At 32.1% G+C, this 23,971-nt stretch overlaps 1 protein-coding gene across 3 annotated transcripts in view; it reads right to left on the bottom strand.

The window, feature by feature from the left end:
- LOC127716581 (uncharacterized) overlaps window positions 1–22,623 on the bottom strand; it is a 60,544-nt gene extending 37,921 nt beyond the window's left edge. The window contains exon 1 of one of the 3 annotated variants that reach the window (XM_052222818.1): window positions 22,565–22,623. In XM_052222818.1, coding sequence (XP_052078778.1) covers window positions 22,565–22,586 — 22 coding nt within the window. In that variant the 5' untranslated portion in view covers window positions 22,587–22,623. Of the gene's footprint in view, window positions 1–9,779; window positions 10,257–12,165; window positions 12,236–22,564 lie in introns of those variants that run through there. The other 2 variants (XM_052222816.1, XM_052222817.1) reach the window with 2 other exon arrangements.
- Window positions 22,624–23,971: the final 1,348 nt, after the last annotated feature.

The raw sequence follows: 23,971 nt of genomic DNA, 5'->3' as shown, positions 1-23,971 counted from the left end.
ACCAATTACAGAAATGAAATGTTTTAGTGCAGATGCATGATATATTGCTAACCCAAAAATAATAGGGAATTGGTGATACAAAAGTTATGTCATGTATCCTAATTCTAAATGGACTTCCCAAAAAGTGTCAATTTATAGGAAATGTCTTATTACGAAACACACACACTCTTTATCTGTGATATTCTGTTTTTTTTTATTTTCATTTGAAAGCTGCTACACCCACACATACAAAGAAATACACACACAACACATATATGTTGTATTGGTACATTTTACTTTACTAGTAACATTACTTATAGTATAAGTTGAAATGAAAGTTTGTTAACTTTTTTCATTCATGATAGACTAATTATTGGTCTAATCATTTTCTAGTCTAGTGAAAATTTGTACCAGGAGTTATCTGAAGAAATTTGGTTAACATTCTATATGATGGTGATATATATAATATTATATTCGAAATATAAATTATTCATAATGTAAGTTTATGCAAATGTCCTTCGCTTAATATATGTATATAAGTATTATATATTAATTTACATAATTGTCTGACCGTGTAAAATATGTAATCGATGTCTTTATCATAAATGCAGTATATAAATTGCAATAATCATCAAGTTCAAGACTTTATCGTGCAAAAAACCCCAAATCTGGCTGCCGAAACTATAAAATGTTGAAGAGCACAAAACCACAAGAGCATAAACTGAAAAGCCAAACAACCAGTTTAGATCAAATTTGTTCTGGGAAATTGTAATTTTAGCATTAGCACAAATATACATAATATAATAAAATTGACATTTAGCATTTGAATCATGCCAACTATCAAAAACCAGGCTATTGATTATCAACAAGTGCATGGATCGTAGATAATGTCATATAACTATATCACTGCCTAGGTACAAACTGTATGTGTACAGGTAATATTAGACAATAACGCTGACATATGAAGGCATGGTGTGAATACGAACCAATGTATTATATACAGCAGAGCATAAGATAAGATAAGATAAGATAAGAATTTTATTAATCTAATCAAGAACCCATAAAGGGCATCATTTACAACAATATTAAGCACAATATGATTGGAAAAAAGAAAAACTAGATCCTAATATAATACTATCATATTATGGACAGGATCATATATATGGAATCTTAAAATAGTCTGCATAATATGTGTAGCCATGCAGTTGAGAATGTCAGCGTTCAAATAAGAAGCTCTGGTTCCTGGGTAAATTTTTACTTATAAATTAGAACAGAAATGACTTAATGGATTAGCATTGATGCACGTGCATTGTGATTGATTGATTGTTGTTTTCATAGCGGCCGGTGGCAAATATTTCATGCTTGTTCAGTATGAAAACAAATCGACAATAAAACAATAGGTATAGGGCAATTTGGATAGTCCGACTAGAAAATAAGGGTAAATTGGTCAGGGACAGAAATTTAGTCGCGCAACAGGCCACCTACGGATTCCCATATAAGATATGTTGCAAGGATTTTTCAGATTGGCAGGTCTCTCTCGTACACGAGGCATAGGATTAAACGTCCAAATTCTGACCGGACGTGGTTGCGAATTTATGCATTCCGCGCAGCCAAACGGACGCCCCACTTTAATAAGCGTTTAACTGTCGGTAGGAAGAAAAACAAAGGATGAATATTTTTTTTCTATTTTTCTACATCCCAATAAACCCTTTGGGTTTTTACGCGCATAATGATGTACACTAAAATTTTCATGAGCTTGTTTACACCTTTGCTCGCAGACATGAAAACAAAATAAGATTGGAATCAATTTTGTAAACCATGGTTTTTTTTTATTTGTTACTCTTTCATGACCGTTTTTAACGTTTGGTAATGTCCCCCCCCCCCCCTTTTCCCTCTCCCTAAAAAATTTCTGACTCCGCCCCTGTGCACGATAGTTTTTGATATGGAATGTCCACAGCACATTCCATACTGTTAACAAAGCATATATGATCTTCAGAAAACTTTCTAACAAACGTTTATACACATGTATATATATAATAAGCAATATGTTTAATCTTAAATTATGTATGTGTATGTGGTATGCTTAAATTAAAAGCCATTATTTGTCTTTAAAAATCAGAATTAAAGAAACTGTGGCTATGCAGAAACTTACTTGACGTATGGTAAAAGAAACCTTACTGTACAGAGTTTCGCCTTTTTAATAGAAAACTCGAGTGTACAGATTTATCTATGTATTTACATTAGTTTGGGATTCATTCCCATGATATTTCAATTGTTTAAAAATCTTTAACCAAAGTTTAATTAATTTTAAAACATGATTATAAAGGAGAAGACACTGTATTCTTGTTCAGGTAAAGGAAAACAATTCAGTACCAAATTCAGACCTATACTTATCACATGTACCACAGCTACGCACATTGTAAAATACTTATCACATGTACCACAGCTACGCACATTGTAAAATACTTATCACATGTACCACAGCTACGCACATTGTAAAATACTTATCACATGTACCACAGCTACGCACATTGTAAAATACTTATCACATGTACCACAGCTACGCACATTGTAAAATACTTATCACATGTACCACAGCTACGCACATTGTAAAATATACCTTTAATTAATTTCTATACTGGTAACAGCCATATATGATGGTGCGTACTTTTAACTCAGTACAAAGCCAAAACAACTTTCTCAACACAGGAAATATACATACAAAAGATAAATGTCAAAGTCTGCTCCAACCGGTGCATTAATAAAGGTGCTTTTGCTCAGTGTCTAACTATATAGCAATGAAAACCTTGTGTTTTTGAGTCTGTGCATGAATTAAAATACAATATATAACTAGCCAATTTTTCTTAAGATGTGTTTTGTAACAAACTTCAAAGGGTAACATGTAATTACATCAAACAGGATGAAAAAGGCTAAAGTACAGGTATACCATATTGTATAATATATAGACATGGTATATTAACTGTACTGCAATCTCATCAAAGAAGAAACATTCTTGATTCAAGAGCATACCAAACAACTGATCTAAATAATTTTCGTCTGTTATCCAATCGGAACTAACTTGTAGAAGGAATATAATACATTGTTTATCCATTTTAATGCGCAATTCGTATATCAAATCCTTCGTCCCGCCCCCAACAATCAAAATTAATTGAAAATCATTATTTTTTTAAAAACTTTACACGTTCTTCAAGTTATGTAAATCTGTATATTCTATAGAATATGTAATAATAAAATTTTATATCAAAAATGAATATAACGAAACCGTCGCTTTTAACATCGAATATTACACATTTCACTAAAAGGCAATAATACATCCCGGATATGCTTACTTTATGTTTTTTTGTACACTGAACACATATTTAGTCACGACAACCAGTGTTTCACTTTCATGCAAAAATTAAAATGACTTGCGAAAAAAAATCTATAAGACAACTTTAAATGTGTTTAACATCAAAAGTGATACACCATGTTTACAAGATAATTGCATGTACACTACAATGTATAAAAAGATATGCTGTAAATTATAAGTACTGTAAAGTAATAAAGAATTTAAAGTATAATACTGACGGAGCCAAAATTGGCATGAATTATACATTAGACGAATAGTTTATTTTTTGTTCAGAAGAACTTAAAAAAAGCTATTAATAGTTTATCTTGTGTTCAGAAGCAGTGGCGGATCCAGAGGGGGGCGTAGAGGGCGTACGCCCCCCTTTTGCTTGCACTTTTTTTTTTTTTTTTTTGTAAAATGATTAATCAGACTAGACTTCGTGAACTTTGTCATTTCCCGTGTATTTAATTTTTATGCGACAATTCTTGACTTATAAAGATATTTTTCGCTCGTATTTACTGTAATATATTATTGATTATGTCAAAGTCATGCGATTCTCTACGGTGGAGTTGACCAGTTCGTCGAAAAAATCGTCACTCAGTCATTTTGAAATTCAAATTACAGTAACACATTGCTTAGGCTGAGGATGACAAGCATGACGCCTTCAAAGCGACAAAGTATTTCACAATTCCACCCAACAGAAAGTAATACTCTATTACACTCTCATGAAAAAAAAAGTTCCACAGCAATATTATTTACCTACGAAAACATGTTTAACCCCACACGCCCCAGCCCATTAATAACATTGCTGAATAGTGATCCCCAGTCAGTAAGCTCTAGATATAGATTTAAAGTCTAAGGTATGGACCATTTGATCTAAGGGGGCAGTCTTAGATATTTTAGAGAAAAAATTCTGACCCTGATTTTTGCCTTAAACAAAAATTCTGGCCGTATCTGGATTGAAAACAATAATCTTGTCCACTTTTTTGCTTTTAGAAAAAATATTTTCAACAGAATTATTTAGCATTAAATGAACATGATGAATAAAAGCGGGCGTAATTTTTTTTTGAGAGGGGGGGGGGGGGGGGGGTTGCATGTGAATCCCATATCTGACCGGAATGTCTGTTTCGCCGAACTGATATACTGAATACTTTTTTCAAGGCCCGACTGCAACCAGCCTGCTGTGTGTGGCCTATATGTCTCCATTTGTCGACCGTCATTCACAACTTCATTGTCATTTCCGACTCATTCGTAGCCTTTGGTTGATTTGGAACCCCTCACTTCCCTTGTTGGGTGAAACATTTCAACCAAACATTTGGATGAAAATTGCTTGTTTGTCTTTTTTCGTGTCGGTCGTATTGTGAATTTCATTGAATAGCCGTATATCTTGTTTACAACAAGAAATCTGTGAGGTTATGCTAACTAACCATACAACAAACGAGAATTTTCCATGTCCATTTTTTACTGACAAATCCCACATCAAATATATTAATTAGTATATAGCTTTGGATCCATCTAATCATTTCATAATAGACAATTGATGGAGAGAATACGGCACCAACCCTACACTTTAACTATAAAATGCATTTTACACTTATTTTATGTTTTTTAGCCAAAAAAAGGTCCAAAAAATTTTTCGCCTCGCTCCGCTCGGCCAACTTTAATACTACGCCCCCCCTTTCCAAAATCCTGAATCTGCCCCTGAGAAGAACTTAAAAAAAGCCTGTTATCAATCTAGAGATGCGATTTATTCCATCTCTACTCTCCTGGCTTAGCCATCAAGATCAAAGCCCCCCCCCGGGGGCCTTAGCTTCCAAGAAGGAAGCCAGGGAAACGAAGCGGAAAAGATTGTGATACAATACCAAGTATAAAAGATTCAGTCTGCATGTTACGTATAGACACTTGTAACATAAATCAGTTCAATCGAAGATCTACCTACGCATATCATAAGGTTTTCATGCATGCTTGTTATTGCATGTTTTAAATCATGTCCCAGTATATATATAGTTGTAGGTGTTAATAACACAAAATTACCTGTTTTTTTTCTCATAATAAAATAAATGTTCGTATTTACATAGCATAATTGATTATATACATATTTGAGAGTTAAATATTATTCAAAACGCCTACAACAAACTTTTGGTTATCTTACCTATTATAATACATTGTTCTTGTGAAGTATTATTATATTCAAGAATTTTTTTGGTAATTCTCATTGGTTTTTCATCAAACGTTACGGTCAACTTGGAAATCTTCAGGTGTACATTGAGATACAAACAAAAGAGAAATGTGACTGACTTTACAGATTCAATATCAATGAATAAAACATCCAAACGAGAAAGCAACTTATGTACTTTCGAGTTTAAGGAAGCCCTAAATATCCTATACATATTTAACTGACATAAAAAAAGTAACAAAGTGATAATCGTAGAAGATCAGATAACACTTTCGTTAGATAAATGACAAACAACAATCAATAAAAAACCAGAACACCGAAGAATGATAACGAAACCGAATAGAATCTGGGTCGAACTTATGTGCTCTGTACTACATCCATAAGTTGTACCCGTCTAGCTGCTCATAACAAGTAAAAATAAGGTCTAATAAGAACTGTGTGGGAAAACTCTGGATAGAACCGTGAAATAAAACATATTTGTATATATATTTGCAAATATTCTGTAACGTTCAACATTGTCATGATGGTCTAAGTGAAACTGTTAACAAAATGACTTCAACTTTACCATTACAAACCTTTAGATCAGATGCTTTGTTTGGTAAAAGGCAACCTTCTTTCAAGAACAACAGGAAGTCTGTAATCGTATAATCTGGGAATTATTTATATTTTATATACAAGTGCTGTTTGATGGTTGCTACATAAAACGGGAAAGTTTGCCATAGGAATATTCAAGTAAATTCTTCGTGTACGTTTCAATACGGACGGACCTATGGTATATTATGTTGAATTATTCTATGCGTTAGGCTTAATACGATGGAGCCAGTAACAAAGTGTCTTAACTGCTAATTATGTAGTGACAATTAAGACACCACCTTTATAGCGGACAGTGGATTTAATTCATGAAACTACCTTCTTATCAAGGCTTATGATAAGATTACACACTCTATATTTCCTTCTTTATACTTTAAATTATTCGTTTCTCTTTTCAGTTCTTGGTCTTAATTTCTAGAATTTTTGTTGATATAGAAGATACATGCAAACAACTTGAGGCTCCCATTGAAGTGAAACTAAGTTCAACTTCAAACAGGTGCCTCATTAATAATCGCACTTTTTACCACCAGAAACAATTATACTTTCCAAAAATCTGTTAAATCGGTAGTTATTTTATAGTAGTAACTTTGGGGGGAAGATGTGCATGTCACGATATTCCTCAGCCAATTGACCTTTTTGTTTATGCAGTCTATATACATGTTGTCGCTGTTTGTTTGTACGGTTGGTCAAGTTTATAGTACTGCTTCTGCGTTTAAGTTTTGCTATTTTCATCAATGTATTTCTTAAGTATCAAGTTATACGTACTTTATAAGTGTATTTTATTTTAACCCTGCCATCCCCCTATAAATGGCATATGGACCAGTTCAAAAATAAAATGAATATAATTCGTTTTCAGAAATTTGATGCAATTGTGCTTTGTTTAAAGTTTATAATGCATTCATTATGAGTATACATTACTGAAAACGGAAATACAGTGGAATAGGGCTAGAAATATTCACGGTTTTCTTTTTGATATTCACCTTAAGTTATACTGTTTTTGAATTAACTTTTTTTTCTATTTTTAGTTCTAAGTGAGTCTTATTAACTTTTTTGTATCATATAACTTATCTAAATTTAGTCCTTAGTGAGTCTTATCAACGTTTCCTTCATATGACTTATTGCAAATACATTATTGAATGAGTTCTTTTTTAATACAATATTCCAAGTTGTCCATGCATTATTTATGTCTCCAATGATTGACTCTTTAAAGTAACTCTGTGACAGTGACAACACAAGCCTGATTCAGTGCTCTATTCAATGGATTTTAGAATGAATTTTTTGCAACTTGATGTAACAGTTCAATACTATCTCGTTTAAAAACTAATATTATAGCCAAGTTATTGATTTATAAGATGTCACGGATGCTGATGAAGCTATGTAGGATTATATAGACGAATAGATGCTTTGAAGGAATTCAGTGCATAACAGGAAAAAAGGTTTAATAATTAACGAACATTGATCAAGGCCAACGTCTAAAAACAGTTTTTAAAAACATTTTCCTTGATTAAATTCTACTGTATCAATAGACAGCTATTGGTATTTTAGCAAACTTTCTTTAAAGTGTAAAAAGGCCATGAGCTGTAAATGATAGTTCATTTGAACACAGTCAAAATGGCAGACAAAGATGATACGAGAATCGTTAGCTTACTTTTGTTTATTTATATATTTGTATATTGCAAAACAGTTATCAGAATCCTTTGACTATTTCAAATGCATTTTGAACCCATTTTGATAATTTCATGATGTAAGTTTCTAATATGACAGCATGTAAGTTTCTAATATGACAGCATGTAAGTTTCTAATATGACAGCATGTAAGTTTCTAATATGACAGCATGTAAGTTTCTAATATGACAGCAAGATTTTACACAGTTGTCCTTCATTCTACATTGGCAGCCAATATGATACCATAAATACAATCACTTTCACCAATGACCCAAATATTTTAGTTTGGACGCTAAAACTGCCCTTATTGTTCTTGATCTCTACCACCCCCCCCAACACCCCCCCCCCCCCAACCGCAACCCCCCCCCCCCTCCCAACCCCAACCCCCATACTAGGTTCAACATGTAACTTTCGTTGTGTTGTTACATAAAATCAAACAAATGATATTTAACATTTGCTTATAACTGTATATATAGTTTAGTTAAAAAAATTATGAAAGGAAAGTAAACAATCTAAACGGTTGATTTCACTTATACTTGTTTATAAAACTGGAATACCATTTGAAATTATCAATATAACAACAAAGTAGCCTCGATAAGAAACATAATCCTCTAATTAAAATACATCATTTAACAATTTGTAACTTTATATTCCTTGCAATACAGAATAATAGAAACATCCTGGATTTAAACTTCCAATTATATTATTAATATTTCACCTTGTATTACCTGAAACCAAACCAACGTTACTAATTTGTTTATGGAACGGTTTCTAATAGTTAACAAACAAACTCAGCATCGAACTGATTAAACAGTATACACCAAAGCTTAACATGCTATTGTTTTAGTAGGCAAGCGAATGTAGGACAAAGCACAATAATCAATTGATTGATTAAAAAAATTATTATCTGTATCCAAGTCAATAAAAAGTTAATTATTTGTTTTCCTACAGTAGCTCCTTACTATAGGAAACATCCAGTAAGGTATGTGTATAATGGATGCAGATCGAGAAAAAATAGTTTGCTTACTATAAAAAACGCTATTTAATTAAAGAAATAGCGATATTATTGATGTTCCCTATCTGACAACGGTAAAGAATTGATTGTGTATATAATAAAGGCACAAACCCCTATGCGCACTCGACAAAATCAAAAGCAAAAGTACTACAGTTTTACTGTTGTACTTCATCTTAAAATCACATTGAGGCTTTCAACAAGCAGCATATGCAAGTAACATACAAGCGCAAAAGAGAGATAACTCTATATAGAAAATTGGAACAAATAAGGCGCAGGTCATTGGAATAAAAATATTTTCATAGAATTAAAGAAAAAAGGGAGTATATTAATCCAAGAAATATGTATATCATAATAGCTTAATGTTTTCCTCCTGACAGATTTGGCGTTAATTAAATGTTTCCGCTAGGTAAGTTTATATGTAATGTAAAAGACAGATGTGACGTAAATCAATATCCTTAGTTGACCTTTAAAAAGGTTAATATCGCCCATACCTCAAGATATAACATAATATAGTACATAGATACAAGAAATTAAGTTAGCTCTATACATGACAGAAAAAATATTGATTTCGACATTTAAACTTGTCTGCTTGTGTTTGTTTCATGTTTAAACTATAATTTATTGGATTTTGCCTTGGTATGTCTTACGTAGATATAAATGTAGTCACAGAAAATTGAATATTGATCTACGTATTAAAACGTTAGGTTTTAGATGGTAACATCTGACTTAATCATAAGCAAGTCGATCTGTAAAATATTTTTGAAGAACAGATATCTGAAATATCGTGTTATTCATAAATCTTGAAATATTCTCTGGCTCTAACTACTAACAGTTCAAATTTAACCTCTTCTACGTGTTCTAGTTGACCTCATTACTCTTTTTCTTACAATAAACATACGAGCTGAATGTGCAGCAAACCAAAAATGTTTTTTAATTGTAATTTGCTTAACGTGACGTCCATTGGCAAATATTACTACAGATACTTTTGAAAATGAAGCTACTTACCGTACCAAAGACGGTTACGCATCATTTCCGGAATTCATTCAGTTACATTTTCACCATGAAAAAATCACGGATATCCATTAAATTGAACGGTAGATGAGTTTTAATTATAGACAAACAATAATCAGTAGTTTAAACTCTCGCTAAATATGTAGTTTCTGTTTATTTATTCAGGTATAATGTTTCCACGTGGTTGGACAAAAATGGCAGTAAATTGGATTTATGTCCCATAAAGGTGAACCAATATTGCACACACTTTCACTTTCTATATATATAATTAGATCACGTAAATGTGTTATTAATTTTTCATATATTCCGATTGAGTTAAGATCTCAAGGCCACAGAAATCGAATTGTTTGTGCAGTTCATCATATTATTATGTGTTTGCTCTTTGATTTAATGCCAAACAATTAAGTGCACATATCTATATATCTAGAATAGATTAAAACCCATTGTGAAATTTGAGTAGATGGAAACGTACAATGCAAAGTTATGCGTAAACCGGAAATTAAATTATTAGACTAAGTACTCGTATACATGTAGAAATGTCAATATACATATATATATATACTAAATAGTTAGATACACAATTCACAACTTCCTAGTTTCTCTGTTATGCTCCACTTTACAGCTATTGGCTCAAACATTCATTAAAATATAAGTTTTTATAAATCTGATCTACCGAATATAAAGGAGATATTGAATATTTCATTGAACAGCAACCCAACAACACAATAAAACAAAATCATCATTATTATCCATGATCCGTCAGTAGATACTAGAAAAGTCTGTGTTTTGATGTTGATATGATTCATATGCTATATGTCATATTTGAAATGCTAAAAAATAGTAGATATTAGAAGGGCAGTTACAATTGTACTATTATATGTATACTACATTTGAAGCTTTTATTCACACGAAATGAAGACAGGTTAACAGAGACCAAAGATCTGTCCTCAACACCAAAGTCTTTTTGGGACAAAACACCGATCTATAAACAAAGACGACAACTAATGTAATTCTAACTTGTGAAATGACACATTAACACGCCGGGAAGTTAAACGCGTTCCTCTCATTTTTTATATCTATCGGATAAAAAGCAAAAGCCACAAAGAAATGCGTTTCACTAAGACACAGAGGACCACAAGAAATATACAGGTAAAACACAATTAAATACAGTGCCAAAGAATACCAGTATATATATATATATAGAACTGTATATCTGCTGTTACAGAATTAATGCTTTTTTACTCTGTATAATCGACCATTATATTTCCAAGTAATTTTTATATATCAACATTGTGAAAAGTACTGATCACACTGTCTTATCCAATGCCCAACTGAAAGGACAACTCTATTTTTTTTATTGTTAATATTTATTTATTTGTTTATATTTATTGGGTTTTCAAACTAAACAAAATTGGTTGTAAATATATCCATTTCTATAAAAACAACTTACAACAAATTGGTGGATCAAGATGATACTAATATATAGAAAAAAACAATTGCTGTACTTTAACCTTTGTAAATAATGTTACCGTGCGAAGTTTAGTAGCAACTTTTGGCTAAAATTGGTAAATTATCTTGCGTTAAAATGTTCAGTAGTTGTCGTTTGTTGATGTGGTTCATAAGTGTTTCTCGTTTCTCGTTTTTTATATAGATTAGACCGTTGGTTTTCCCGTTTGAATGGTTTTACACTAGTAATTTTTGGGGCCCTTTATAGCTTGTTGTTCGGTGTGAGCCAAAGCTCTGTGTTGAAGACCGTACTTTGACCTATAATGGTTTACTTTAATTTATAAATTTTGACTTGGATGGAGAGATGTCTCATTGGCACTCATACCACATCTTCTTATATCTATATATTTGGCGCTAAAAGGTCCGATGTTTTCCTTTCGCTAAAATGTTCTAGTTATCAATGCGCTTAAATGTCCTCTGCAAATAGCATTTGCAACATCAAAGGTGTTTATATGCAGAAATTAAAATGCAGTAGTTAGAATTCAAAAGCATCCGATTCCGGTATGTATGCACTCAATTGTGTACAGTAAACTATATGTATAATTGAAACGACAGGGAAGCAGTTGATAAAATAAATCTGAATATCATTTTATGATTGCTTCATCTTTTTGTTTCAGTGTGTTTAATTATACGCAATTGGTTGATTGTTGTCACATGCAGGATGTGCATGTAGCATATACGATTCAAAGAGCATACATTTATTATACTCTCTTCCCGTTTCCCACAATTGTTAACTTTTTTCACGTACAATTTTTTTTCCAGGTATCGCATAGATTATCATGTCCTCATCTATACCATCTATTCTACATGGTACATCGTAGACTTATTCATTGCAAGGAATTTGGCTTAAGATAAGAACGATAACTCTTCCTACCTGGCTCTTCGTAGCTTTCTGGCCACAGCTTGTAACTCATACCCATGTAAATCAGAATACTTTCACTTTTAGTCTGTCTAACATCGTTCTTGTATTAATGTTAATACAAACACAAGATGTTGATGCGACATATGTTTTATCACAAAAGACAAGTTTTTACTGAATACAAGAAAAAGTGATATTAATCTATCATTTTATTTTGTTATACCCGTGGTTTATATAATTATTATGGTAACTTTCTGTTTTGTTTACAAGAAACTGTATCATCATATTCTTCATACATTCTTCAAAGAATGTGTTACATAAATATTGTTGGGTTGGGAGGATCGATTTGATAACGTATTTACAGTAGACATTGATCATTTGAATATATACCTTGAAGTCTAGTGCATTTGTTATTTCCCATTGTTTAACGTATTTATTTCGCCTTTTAAACATTACTTAACGACAACGACTTTATTGCAGTTTACCTATAATTTAAGGATTTGTTTATTTACAAAGGATATAATGGCTAGTAGAAAGAACAGGAAATCTATGTAAATCAAAGTAAATGTATAGGTTTTTTCTTGATAACATTTAATCAGAACCCTCATAGCTGAACAGACGAGATATACACGTGAGGTACTATAAAAAAAAATTCAAATCATGTGAATTCAACTTTATCTGGTGTTGTTGCAACCTTACTATTGTAAAATTTACCAAGTTTATAAGATGCTAATTTAAAAAAAAAAAAGAGTTTGCACATCATTTTAGCATGCTTTGAAATTCAAAATGTAAATGTCATAATGATCAACTCTGAAAGGACCACTTAACTTTTTCTTTTCTTATTCAACAACTTTAAGATTTTAAACATATTCATGCCTATATGATAAAAGTGCATGCACTTTAGAACTAGCCACAGTGTATAAATAATCCCATTATCACAACCATGCAAATTGAAATAGCGATCACTTACAATAACAAAGAAATTGATAATAAAAGTGTAACACAAATTGGGAAGTAATTGATCATTTTATGAGGACAGAGTTATAATAATGAATGGATAATTTGTTACACTGATTGATGGGGTAATGTTGGGTCTAATCAATATTAATACATATCTAAATGTCCCTTATTTCTAGCAAAGGAGGGACAAGATTGTTACCAGTTTGAAAGTTCTGCAACAAATCTAAGACGAAAATACCCGTACCCAACCTTGTATTGATAATCTTAAGTCTGTATGTGTTAAAATAAGTCTCTGATTTGTTTTACAATTTACTATGCGACTCGATATTAGAAATAGATTTTAGGCTAGACAAAAGTTACATAATTTTATAATTTTTCTCAACCGAATTCCTGCGATATATACATTTATAAACCACATCCTTATCAGAACGGAACTCAACATTCAAGTCAGTACTGCAACCCACTTATTATTAAAAAGATACTTATTTATCTATTCTAGATATATAGATATGTTTCCGTAAACATTGCTCTCAGAAGAAAAAAAAACTGGAACATGTACTTGTATCTATTTCCTTGGTTGCTGTATACATACATTTGCGAGAAATGTAAAATATTTTTTTTGAAAAAATGACAATCAAACCTTAGTACAAGTCTAGGTTGTAAATTGAATTTAATTCGTATTGACAATGAATTTTAAGGTAAAGAAGTGAAGAAGTATTTGAGAGGCTTACCTCCATGCATAGCTTTGTATACAGAATACATGGTTATTCTATCGTCGTCCTTCCTGATCTAAACACAGATACATTTGTATGTAAAGCTACAGTACGCTTTTCATAATGATAAAAGAAAATACTAAAGGGCTACTGACAACTCAGATTACAAGACTTATTGTGTAGTTTACATGTCAATTTATTTCTATTTTCCTCTCTTTCCCAGAGGGCAAATAACACACACAAAATATAGTTTTAAGTTTGTTTATGTTTTTAGCCTGTTTTATGAACAGAGTGGAGAAAATGTATATATATCAATGGTACTCGAGGAAAAGGCACTAATGAAATCAGAGCGGGGAATAACATTATTTTAGATATTACCCCACCCTCTACTGCACTTTCATAATGGATATGATGCCGAATCTGGTGCGTAATCAACAAGAAATGAACATTATGGTATATGGTCATATTATTAACTCCTTTGAGATTTTTTGCGTATTTTTTTATCATTAATATCATATATATTGTGTGTGTTAATCATTGTGCGGATTGTTTGCCCATAATGGGTCCTCAATTGGAAATCAAAGTTTGAAAAAACTTGGTAAGAGAAAATTGTCGATTAAAAATAAAGTATCGGTTGAGATGTGAAATTTGTGTTTGGTAGGGGTTAGAAGCTGCTCAATCTGTACATTGAAGTACTTTGTAAACTGTGAATGATTTGCCTTTTCGTCTTTCTTTTCTTTCTTATGACAATTGTGATTTAAAGATATAGAGAGAGGAAGCAAATACTAAAAGTCGAAGAAAGATAAACAACACCATGACCAAAAATATTTAAATAGATGAACACACAAACTATAGTCCACAAAGCATTGCACCGAAATTTAATGTTTGAGCAACACAAATCCAAGGAAAAAGGATGAACTTGTCTGAGCAACACAAATCCAAGGAAAAAGGATGAACTTGTCTGAGCAACACAGATCCAAGGAAAAAGGATGAACTTGTCTGAGCAACACAAATCCAAGGAAAAAGGAAGAACTTGTTTGAGCAACACAAATCCAAGGAAAAAGGAAGAACTTGTTTGAGCAACACAAATCCAAGGAAAAAGGATGAACTAAGCCTTATGTACACTTTAATTGCTTCAAACGCTGTAATCATTCATGTTAACGCCTTTAAGCTTCAAGCTAAGCAAAAAGGGAAAAACAAATTCTAATGTTGACGATGTTGTCGACGGATTGTGAATATATCAAACAAACATAACGAGTCGAATGGCATGCTGGGAAAGTGGCAAACTTACCATTGTAAACCAATGGCATGCTGGGAAAGTGGCAAACTTACCATTGTATACCAATTGAACTCTATATGTATTAGGTTCTACTGGATAATAAACAGAAATGTCATAAATATTTTATAAAAATAGATTTACATGTATTCTTTTTGAAACAATTCATGCAGGGAGTGACTTATGGTATAGTATATTACTTTCTTGTGTTACATTTTTTATAGCTAAATACAAATCAACATTGTTTTTGAAAGGCATAGACAAAGATGGTGTGTCTTTCTGCAGTTTTATCCTTTATGTAATGAGATATGGTCCCTTAATATTGTAAAGAACAATACAACGCTTGAGTCCCAATATTTAATTTGTTAATGGTATCAGTAAAACTTCAAATCAAAGCAAAGAGTCTACTTGGAGCTAATTCAAAGGCGGTTAATGTAGCTGTATTAGCTGATTTCGGAATGTTCCCCATATGTATATTCAGGGTCTAAAGTCGTCTATAGGATTCTGGCTGCATATTTGAAACTCAAAGCAGTCTTGAGTATATAATGTTTATAAAGTTAACCAGCAATTACGCGAAGGATTCGCTTTAAAACTTAATTTTTATTATTCTAATTGAATGTGTGTCGTGTTGGGAAAATCAAAGTACTTTTTGAAAAAAAAAACAAAAAACTATTACATTCTCCTTTACAAAGAAGCTAAAGGAAAATTACAATTCGTTTTGGAAAGAAATAACTTTTTAATGATGACGATTCGATTAATGGAAATAAGTTAAGATCTTATAGAAAATTTAAAGAAAGTACGAATTAACTTGAAAAATATTTTCTATCTAATTTAGATGAATATATTATAAAAAATACTATGCTACAATAAGTAACAGCACGCTGGCTATAGATTGAACGTGGTATATTTCATAAAACAGATTTAGAAAATAGATTGTGCCCCTAGGTAATATAGTGGCTGAAGATGAATTCCATGTCGTAATAATGTATACATAACTCAATAACTCTCGAGGACGAAAATGCTATTAGAATAAAAGGCAAAAAAAAAAAAAAAAAAACAATTGTTGAAAATCCTCATTTAAGGACAATTGCTACTATATATATGTTGTGTACAAGTTATCATTTTGTACAAATTATGATTTGTACAAAAAAAATGTACAAATTATAATTTGTATTTTGACTTTGTAAAAATTGTAATTTGTACAAAAAGTGCTTGTACAAATTACAATTTGTACAAAATTTGACTTAAATTCACTTATAACTTGTACAATAATTTACTTTATGGATCTTGTTATAAAAAAAGCATTGATACACACCAAAGAAGTTGTATTCCATGACCACACAATAAACATATTTACAAAATACAAAAAATAGTTCTGTATAATTTGTTTGAGCATGTGAGTGAATTATGGCATCAGGAATTGCACAACATCATTTGCTTTTTACATCTACATTTGCTCCCCCTTTGCATTTACATGAAAGAAAACCCTAACCACCAGTTTTTGAAAGCTTTTTATCTGCCTCACGTAGCGAAGGTCGAAACTCAGAAACCGTTGCTGCGAATAAAGATGTGTCTTTAACAGCTTCAATTTGATTTCTCGACAAATATCCTGTTCAAATTCCTACAGCAGTTGCAGTGCGGTACCCAAATTCTCCAGATTCAATGATTACACATAAGATATTTCGAGAATCAGTTGGGGTTCGATCATACTGAAGAATTGGTATAATGATTTTATACCCAACAGCAAGTTCTGATAATTTCTGTTTCGCTTTCATGGTTAGATATTCGGTTTGGATCTGTTGGCCAGACAGCGCACGGTTCCTGGCACGTATGATTGGTGTTTCAACGTCAGGGTCACCCTAATTGTCACGGGGGCCAATTTCTATGAGTACTATCAGAATTGTCACTGGGGCCAGTTTCTAGGTATACTATCAGAATTGTCACTGGGGTCAATCTTTATGATACTATCATAATTGTCACTGAGGCCAATTTTTATGATACTAACAGAATTGTCACTGAGGCCAATTGTTATTATACTATCAGAATTGTCACTGGGGCCAATCTTTATGATACTATCAGAATTGTCACTGGGGCCAATTTTTATTATTCTATCAGAATTGTCATTGAGGCCAATTTCTATTATACTATCAGAATTGTCACTGATGCCAATTTCCCTGATACTATCAGAATTGCCACTGAGGTCAATTTTTATTATTCCACCAGAATTGTCACTGGGGCCAATTTCTATTATACTATCAGAATTCTTACTGGGGCTTATTTCTATTATACTATCAGAATTGTCACTGAGGCCATTTTTTATTATTCTATCAGAATTGTGACAGTGCCCAATTTCTATTGTGCTATCAGAATTAACTGACATGCATGTATCAATTACATTTGCTGTCTCTGGGTATTTTTGTATTTTGTAAATAAGGTTTATTATGTTCTATAAATATGTTGTGTGTATCAATGCTTTTTTATAACAAAATCCATACTATAAATTGTTGTACAAGTTATAAGTGAATTTTAGTCGAATTTTGTACAAATTGTAATTTGTACAGGCACTTTTGTACAAATTACAATTTGTACAAAGTCAAAATACAAATTATAATTTGTACAATTTTTTTGTACAAATTATAATTTGTACAAAATGATAACTTGTACACAACATATATATATACAAGGAGTTGACTGGTGGATTCAACTATGTTTGCTGCATTTGTATCTTTTCTTAATTGCTGGTCATTTTTGCTATTTTAGTTTCTATCTATATGTATAACGCAAATTTGAAGATCTAACATTGTTGGGATAAATTTGAGACGAATTATATAGTTTTCAAGGTAATAGGCAAACACCAAAAACAAAATAATGAATAAGGGACAGTAACTGCTATTAATAAAGAGCCGACTGACGATTTCGGCCATGTGGATGTATTTGTTTTGCTGATGATTTTTGCTATTAAGGTTCCTCTCTATTTACTATACTTTTTACAGAAAATAGGCAAAACAAATGTAAAAACGCCATTCTAAGGAGTTAACTGACGACTTCGGCTATATGTTAAATCATTGTAGAGCTTGATTGCTGATCATTGTTGCCAAAAGACATGTTACTAAAAAGGTATATATATATACTCGACGTTGAGGTTGACAAATAAGACTTTACATATGGGGACTGTGTCAAAACATTGATAAGATGCATCCATTTTTAAACTGAACCGGCAAAATTTAAATCCTATGCATGCTTGGTTCATTATTATATTATTTAGAACGTCTTAGTGCATGTACCTCGAACATTTTAATCATTTTATGTTATTATACTTCATGTTACAATGCCAAATTCTGTTTGATTTATACGAGGGTGATAATTTACTCTATCACATAGGTAATACTCTTTTACTCTTAACGAAAAGTTTGATCAGTTGTGCGCTTTTTTAGATTCGGATGGCTGTTATGTACCAGACGTTTGAATTTGAATTTGAATAGACAGTAAAAACGGAACATTCAGTATAATAAATTAACACATAGATGAGAGGGCGATAGAGCAGATTGTTGCCCCTCGAAAGGCATTGTCAACCTTGGCTTCTCCACGGTTGACAATGCTTTCTCAGGGTAATAATCTGCTCTACCACCTTCTCAGCTATGTGTTATTTTAATAATATCATCGCCTATGATTATAGAACGGGGAATGTGTAAGAAGGGGAAAAAAAGGGGGGGTCGGTAATTGTAATGTAAGTATGCAATTCTATAAATTCATCGTAAGCTAGTTTGAATTTTTTAATTACAGTTATTGGAAAAGTTCAATCTGTCGTTTTACTAAAAACACACAAAGCTCTACGGTCAGGTTGATTGATTTATTTTCTCTATCTCGAAAGTTTCCATAGGCTTCCAGTGACTTTGAAAGAAAATAAGCATTTTAGCTTGTCCAACATATGCTCGACACTCCGATAATTGGAAGCTCATTATTTACATTTTACTTTTTGTTGCTCGTGGTTTAGCTCTAAGTTTATAATTTTACATGAAAATGGTAAAAGTCTTTTGTCTTAATATTGGTTGTTTTTTGTGTTCGTGCCAATGTGATGAGCCAAGTCGTTTCCAACTAATTTTTTCAGTTTGTTCTTGCGTATACGTTGTGCTGTTAAGCCTATTAGGGGAGGGTCGAGCGCTCACTAACATGTTAGCCTCGCCACATTCTATATGTTCCTGTCTCAAGTCTGAAGCCTTTAATTCAGTAGTTTTCGTTGGTTGTTGTCTGTCATATTTATTTTTTGTTTATTGTTTTGTCATAAATCAGGCCGATTTTTGTTTTTCTTATGACTTGTTTCACATTTTGTCATATCGGGGCCTTTTTATCCTGACAAAAGGTGTATATTTTGCACCTTGTTGAATGCTGTATGGTAACCTATAATTGCTGAAATCCGCTTAATTTAATCTCTATTGAATAATTGTCTCATTGACAATCACACCAGATCTACTTATTTAACATAAGGGAAGTTACGATTTATTTTAAAGTTTTTCTGTTAAGAAAATACCGTTATAGGTAAAAAAAAAATTAAAATGACAGGATATGGTTTCTTGGACTTTTTGAACGCTCACGTAAGGGCCCAGGATGGCCAAACCAGGTTAAACGGGTTAAAAGAAAAGATCGAAAAAAAAACGAAGCGTCGGCCAAGAAGAAGGGAAATTAAGAAACGCATTTGGGGACAACTCCACACTGAAACTAGAGACAAATGAGAAACACTGATCCCGTAAATACTGGAGCAGACATTCTCATATGTTCCCTGACACGCCAATGCAACATTTCAAAAGTTAACACTGAATTAATATATATGTATTATACATGTAGGTCCTTTAAATCAGTCCAAGTTGGATGAAAAATATGCATGCTAGCAGATAAAATTTACATATAACCAATTCTGTCTTGTTTACAATAATAGATGTAGTGAAAGGAAACAAACATTGCAGATATTCCCGAGTAGGTATTAAACAAATTAGTATATACTTTAGATCATTTGAACGGTCTAATAAGGACTCGCGGGGCCCCATGAGAAGTGTCATCTTGGTCATATGTACATTTTTGCCAAAAAATTACGAAGTTTCAACCTCTTGCAAATCTGCAAAATATATCCGAAAAGAATCCATAAAAGGAGGGGCACACACTTTATGTATATAGTACATAAATTGTGCAAAGTTTGAAAGCTCTTAGATTCAAAACTGTGGGATGAGTTTATTACACAAAATGGTACTCCCAACCGCAAGCCTAACGTTCACCATATATAGCAAGACGGTTTTGCATTATTTGCAACCCGTCCAAAAGATCTGACCTTTGGTAAACCCCTTTTAATTTCAAATGTCCGTCGCATTTTATTTAAAAAAAAAATAAAGATACTAAGTATATATAGCTTTAATTTACAAGGTTGTGCAGGGTGTTTGTTTCTCTCATCCCCGACTTTGTTTTCGATCGGTTTACCTTCTCTCATTTCTTCAGGATCCATTTTCTTTCTGCAATCCGATTGCTCTATGTCAGTAATCAAAATGAAAGAAATATTATGGAATTTATAATATCTATAAAATATTCCTAACGGAATAAATTTTAGGGAATATTCTTTTATAAGGAATATTTATAATGAAATTGTCTATAATAATGTTTCAGTACTATGAACTTTAAACACAAGATTCAATTGAAACGCATACATGTAGATGTAAGAAGATGTGGTATGAGTGCCAATGAGACAATGGAAGTAATTTAAATCTTTAAATCACTTTTTTATTTTGATATGATATCCACTTTTAAAGTCTACCTCAACTTCGAGTATATACAAATTTGTAACACATATATTTGAAGTTTCTTGTATCTATGATAGTTTTCAAGATGATAGACACACATGAAATAATGGTCGAAAGCAAATCTTGATTTAAGGACAATAACTCTTTTAAGGATAATTTTAACCAAATGGACAGTCAGTAGATCTTTATATTCTGAACAGGTTTGCCGTCAGTCAAATTTTCTCTATTAACCATCTATAACAGTTTTCAAAATAACAGACAAAACTTGAATTTCACCCCTATTTTCTATGGTTAGCCTTGTCGGTCATGATGTTTGGCTGGTTAGATCATCGGACATTTTTTTTAGTTTTAGAGAAGAATTTTGTAAAAGTTAACGGACGACGACGGACGATTGACACCAAGGGATGATAATAGTTCACTCTGACTTTTTGAACAGGTGCGCTAATAAAAGGAAATAATGGTAAACGTCAATGATACAGAAACCCAACGACACATCTAGAGGACGACGTCCGGTCTTCATCAATAGTCAGGTGTCTATATCTTATGTCAAGCTCTTCATCACAAAAAATAATCAGAGACTAACAAAGATCTGCCATTAACACATAATTCCTCGAATTCATAAATAAAATGATGGGACACCACTCGCAAGGTTTCTGATTGAAGATTTGCACACGAAAAAGTGACAGGGTTAAACTAGTTTTTATAAATCTCAAACAGTTCCATTCTTAATCTCGATAATAGGTCTTGTAAAAGGTACATAAAATAATATACACTGAAAATGAATACAGAAAAGCACTAAGTTCTATAATCACGGTTTAATAAATAACAAAAACACAAGAGCAAAACAAAATCAACAATAATAAACTATATGAGTTGGATGGGGTTTTGGGCGGATATTTATGTTCTACTAATTTGCTTAGTGTGCTTTTCTTAAGTGTTACTATATGTGTCAATGACTGAAGTGTTGTCTGTTAAAAATAAATAGCAATCTATCTATGTTGCTACAATACAACTATAAACTCATCAAAGAGCAATCAGAATGATATTTCTAGTGCAGAGTGGTTTCAACTTCGGCTAATTACATAAATGATGATATAAACACTTGTGGTTTATAATCTATTTACACTTTCTTGGCGTGTATCGTTAATGCCTTCGAATAATCTTCGCATAATTATATATTATTTAAAATTTCTTTTTACAATACTTTTCAAAGAATAAAATCAATGTACATATTTGATTAGCTTCGTCTTAAAACGAAATTAGCTAGGACACTAAACACGCAAAGAAAGGCTCGCTTCAATGCAGTAGCACATCTGCAAAATGCTTTGCTACTGTTTTTATAGAAAAACTGACGGATTGAAGCTTGTTGCGCACGATATATCCCAAAAGATGTCAAAGTACAATATTATATAGCAACCCTTATATTGATACAAAATTGCTAAATGTATTGTTAAAATAACAATGCATTGAAATTCTAGCAACCAAAATATATTTCTTCAATCATTGACGAAATTAAGACTGCAGTTAAAATTAAGCCTTTGTTTTAATCTGTAAAAGTAATCTTCACTTTTGAAAGAATTTACTTGATTGATTATGCATAAAACTGATGACTACAGACTGACACTTGTTTGACAAAGCACACTTACAAATAACGAGGAAACAAATATGTAAAGAATACTTACGTGTGTGCTCCCTATGTTCCATTCTCAATAAATCGAGGAGAAAATACAATATTTCTTTACGTAATTCCTTAAGAATTGGATTCTCACCAAATCTAATTACAGGTTTTATTAAGAGACACAGTCTTCACAAACTTCTGACAACTCGAGACCCTTAATTATATAATGCCTGTCAAACGAGTGCTATAATCACTAGAAAAAGTAAGATGTTATTATGTCTGTATGAACAAAAATTACATTAACACTTGTTACTCAGTCTTTGTTGATAGAAATCCACATGAAATAGATTCTTTACAGTATTAGGTATTACATTTTTTAGTGAAAAACCAATATTACAGGAATATTATGTCTGTTTTATATCGTAGAACATTCCTTGTAGCTGTCTCTTTGCTACAATAAAAATGCTCTAGCTGTCATTGAGCAAAGTCTATGTACTTTTCAGATTAAAAAGCAACAACAAACAAAAAACATGGCAATATATAAACAACAACGACGACGGAGGAGAGACGACGGACGCTAGGTAATGGCATCAGCTTGCAGTCGCTTTTCGGGCCAGGAGAGATAAAAGCCTAGTTGATTGAATTGATAAGCGTAAAGCAATGTTACCGTCACGTTACATAATATGAAGTTTCCCAAATCCACAGATGTATCCCCCACCAACAAAACAAAAACACAAAAAAAACACAAAACACAAGAATAAACATGAAACATATCCTTTCTTGTGAAAAAAAATGAACAATCAAATTATTTGAAGATGAAATAGCTACGGAAAACAATTTTATCAAAGAATAATGTCAAGCACCTTAACCCTATGTTTTATTGTCTACATGTTCAACGGATACCTATAACCCTAACCGTTTGAAATTTATTCTAATTTTCGCTAAAAGAAAAAAAATAGTTTCCTCCCCGAGAGTATCATTAGCACAGTAACTGTTTACAAAACTTTGAATTGTTCAAATTATTTCGGATTTTTTACCCCAGGAATAGATCACCGTAGACGGCGTGCACAAAGCTGAGTCCACAAACGTAACGACTTCAAATTACTTAAATCATTTACGACGTCGGCATTTTTTCTCCAGAAAACAAACGCGTAACAAAAACACTGGACACTTAGTTTATCACATAGCTTTAAACATACACGTTCAACATATCACTTTTTTTTCGAACAACAACGTGCAGCAATTGCACATTCTGGAAATATAAATAAATATATGCTAAGAGCAGTGTAATGGAAATAATAAGCGACTATGTCGTGGACCCTCTTAAAAAATAGCGTTAAAACGTCATTTCTTTAAACTGTAACATAATAGTTGGACATTAAAAAAAATCAGGTGTTCAGCCCGGGCTATCGAATCATTCATATTTTGCAGATTTTTGTAAACCTCTTGTTATGCACATTCGAAATATCAA

This window comes from Mytilus californianus, unplaced genomic scaffold (genome assembly GCF_021869535.1).
Source record: "Mytilus californianus isolate M0D057914Y unplaced genomic scaffold, xbMytCali1.0.p SCAF_9, whole genome shotgun sequence".
Lineage (NCBI taxonomy): Eukaryota > Metazoa > Mollusca > Bivalvia > Mytilida > Mytilidae > Mytilus > Mytilus californianus.
Note: the sequence above shows the minus strand (reverse complement) of the source record. Positions and strands in the feature narration are given on the sequence as shown.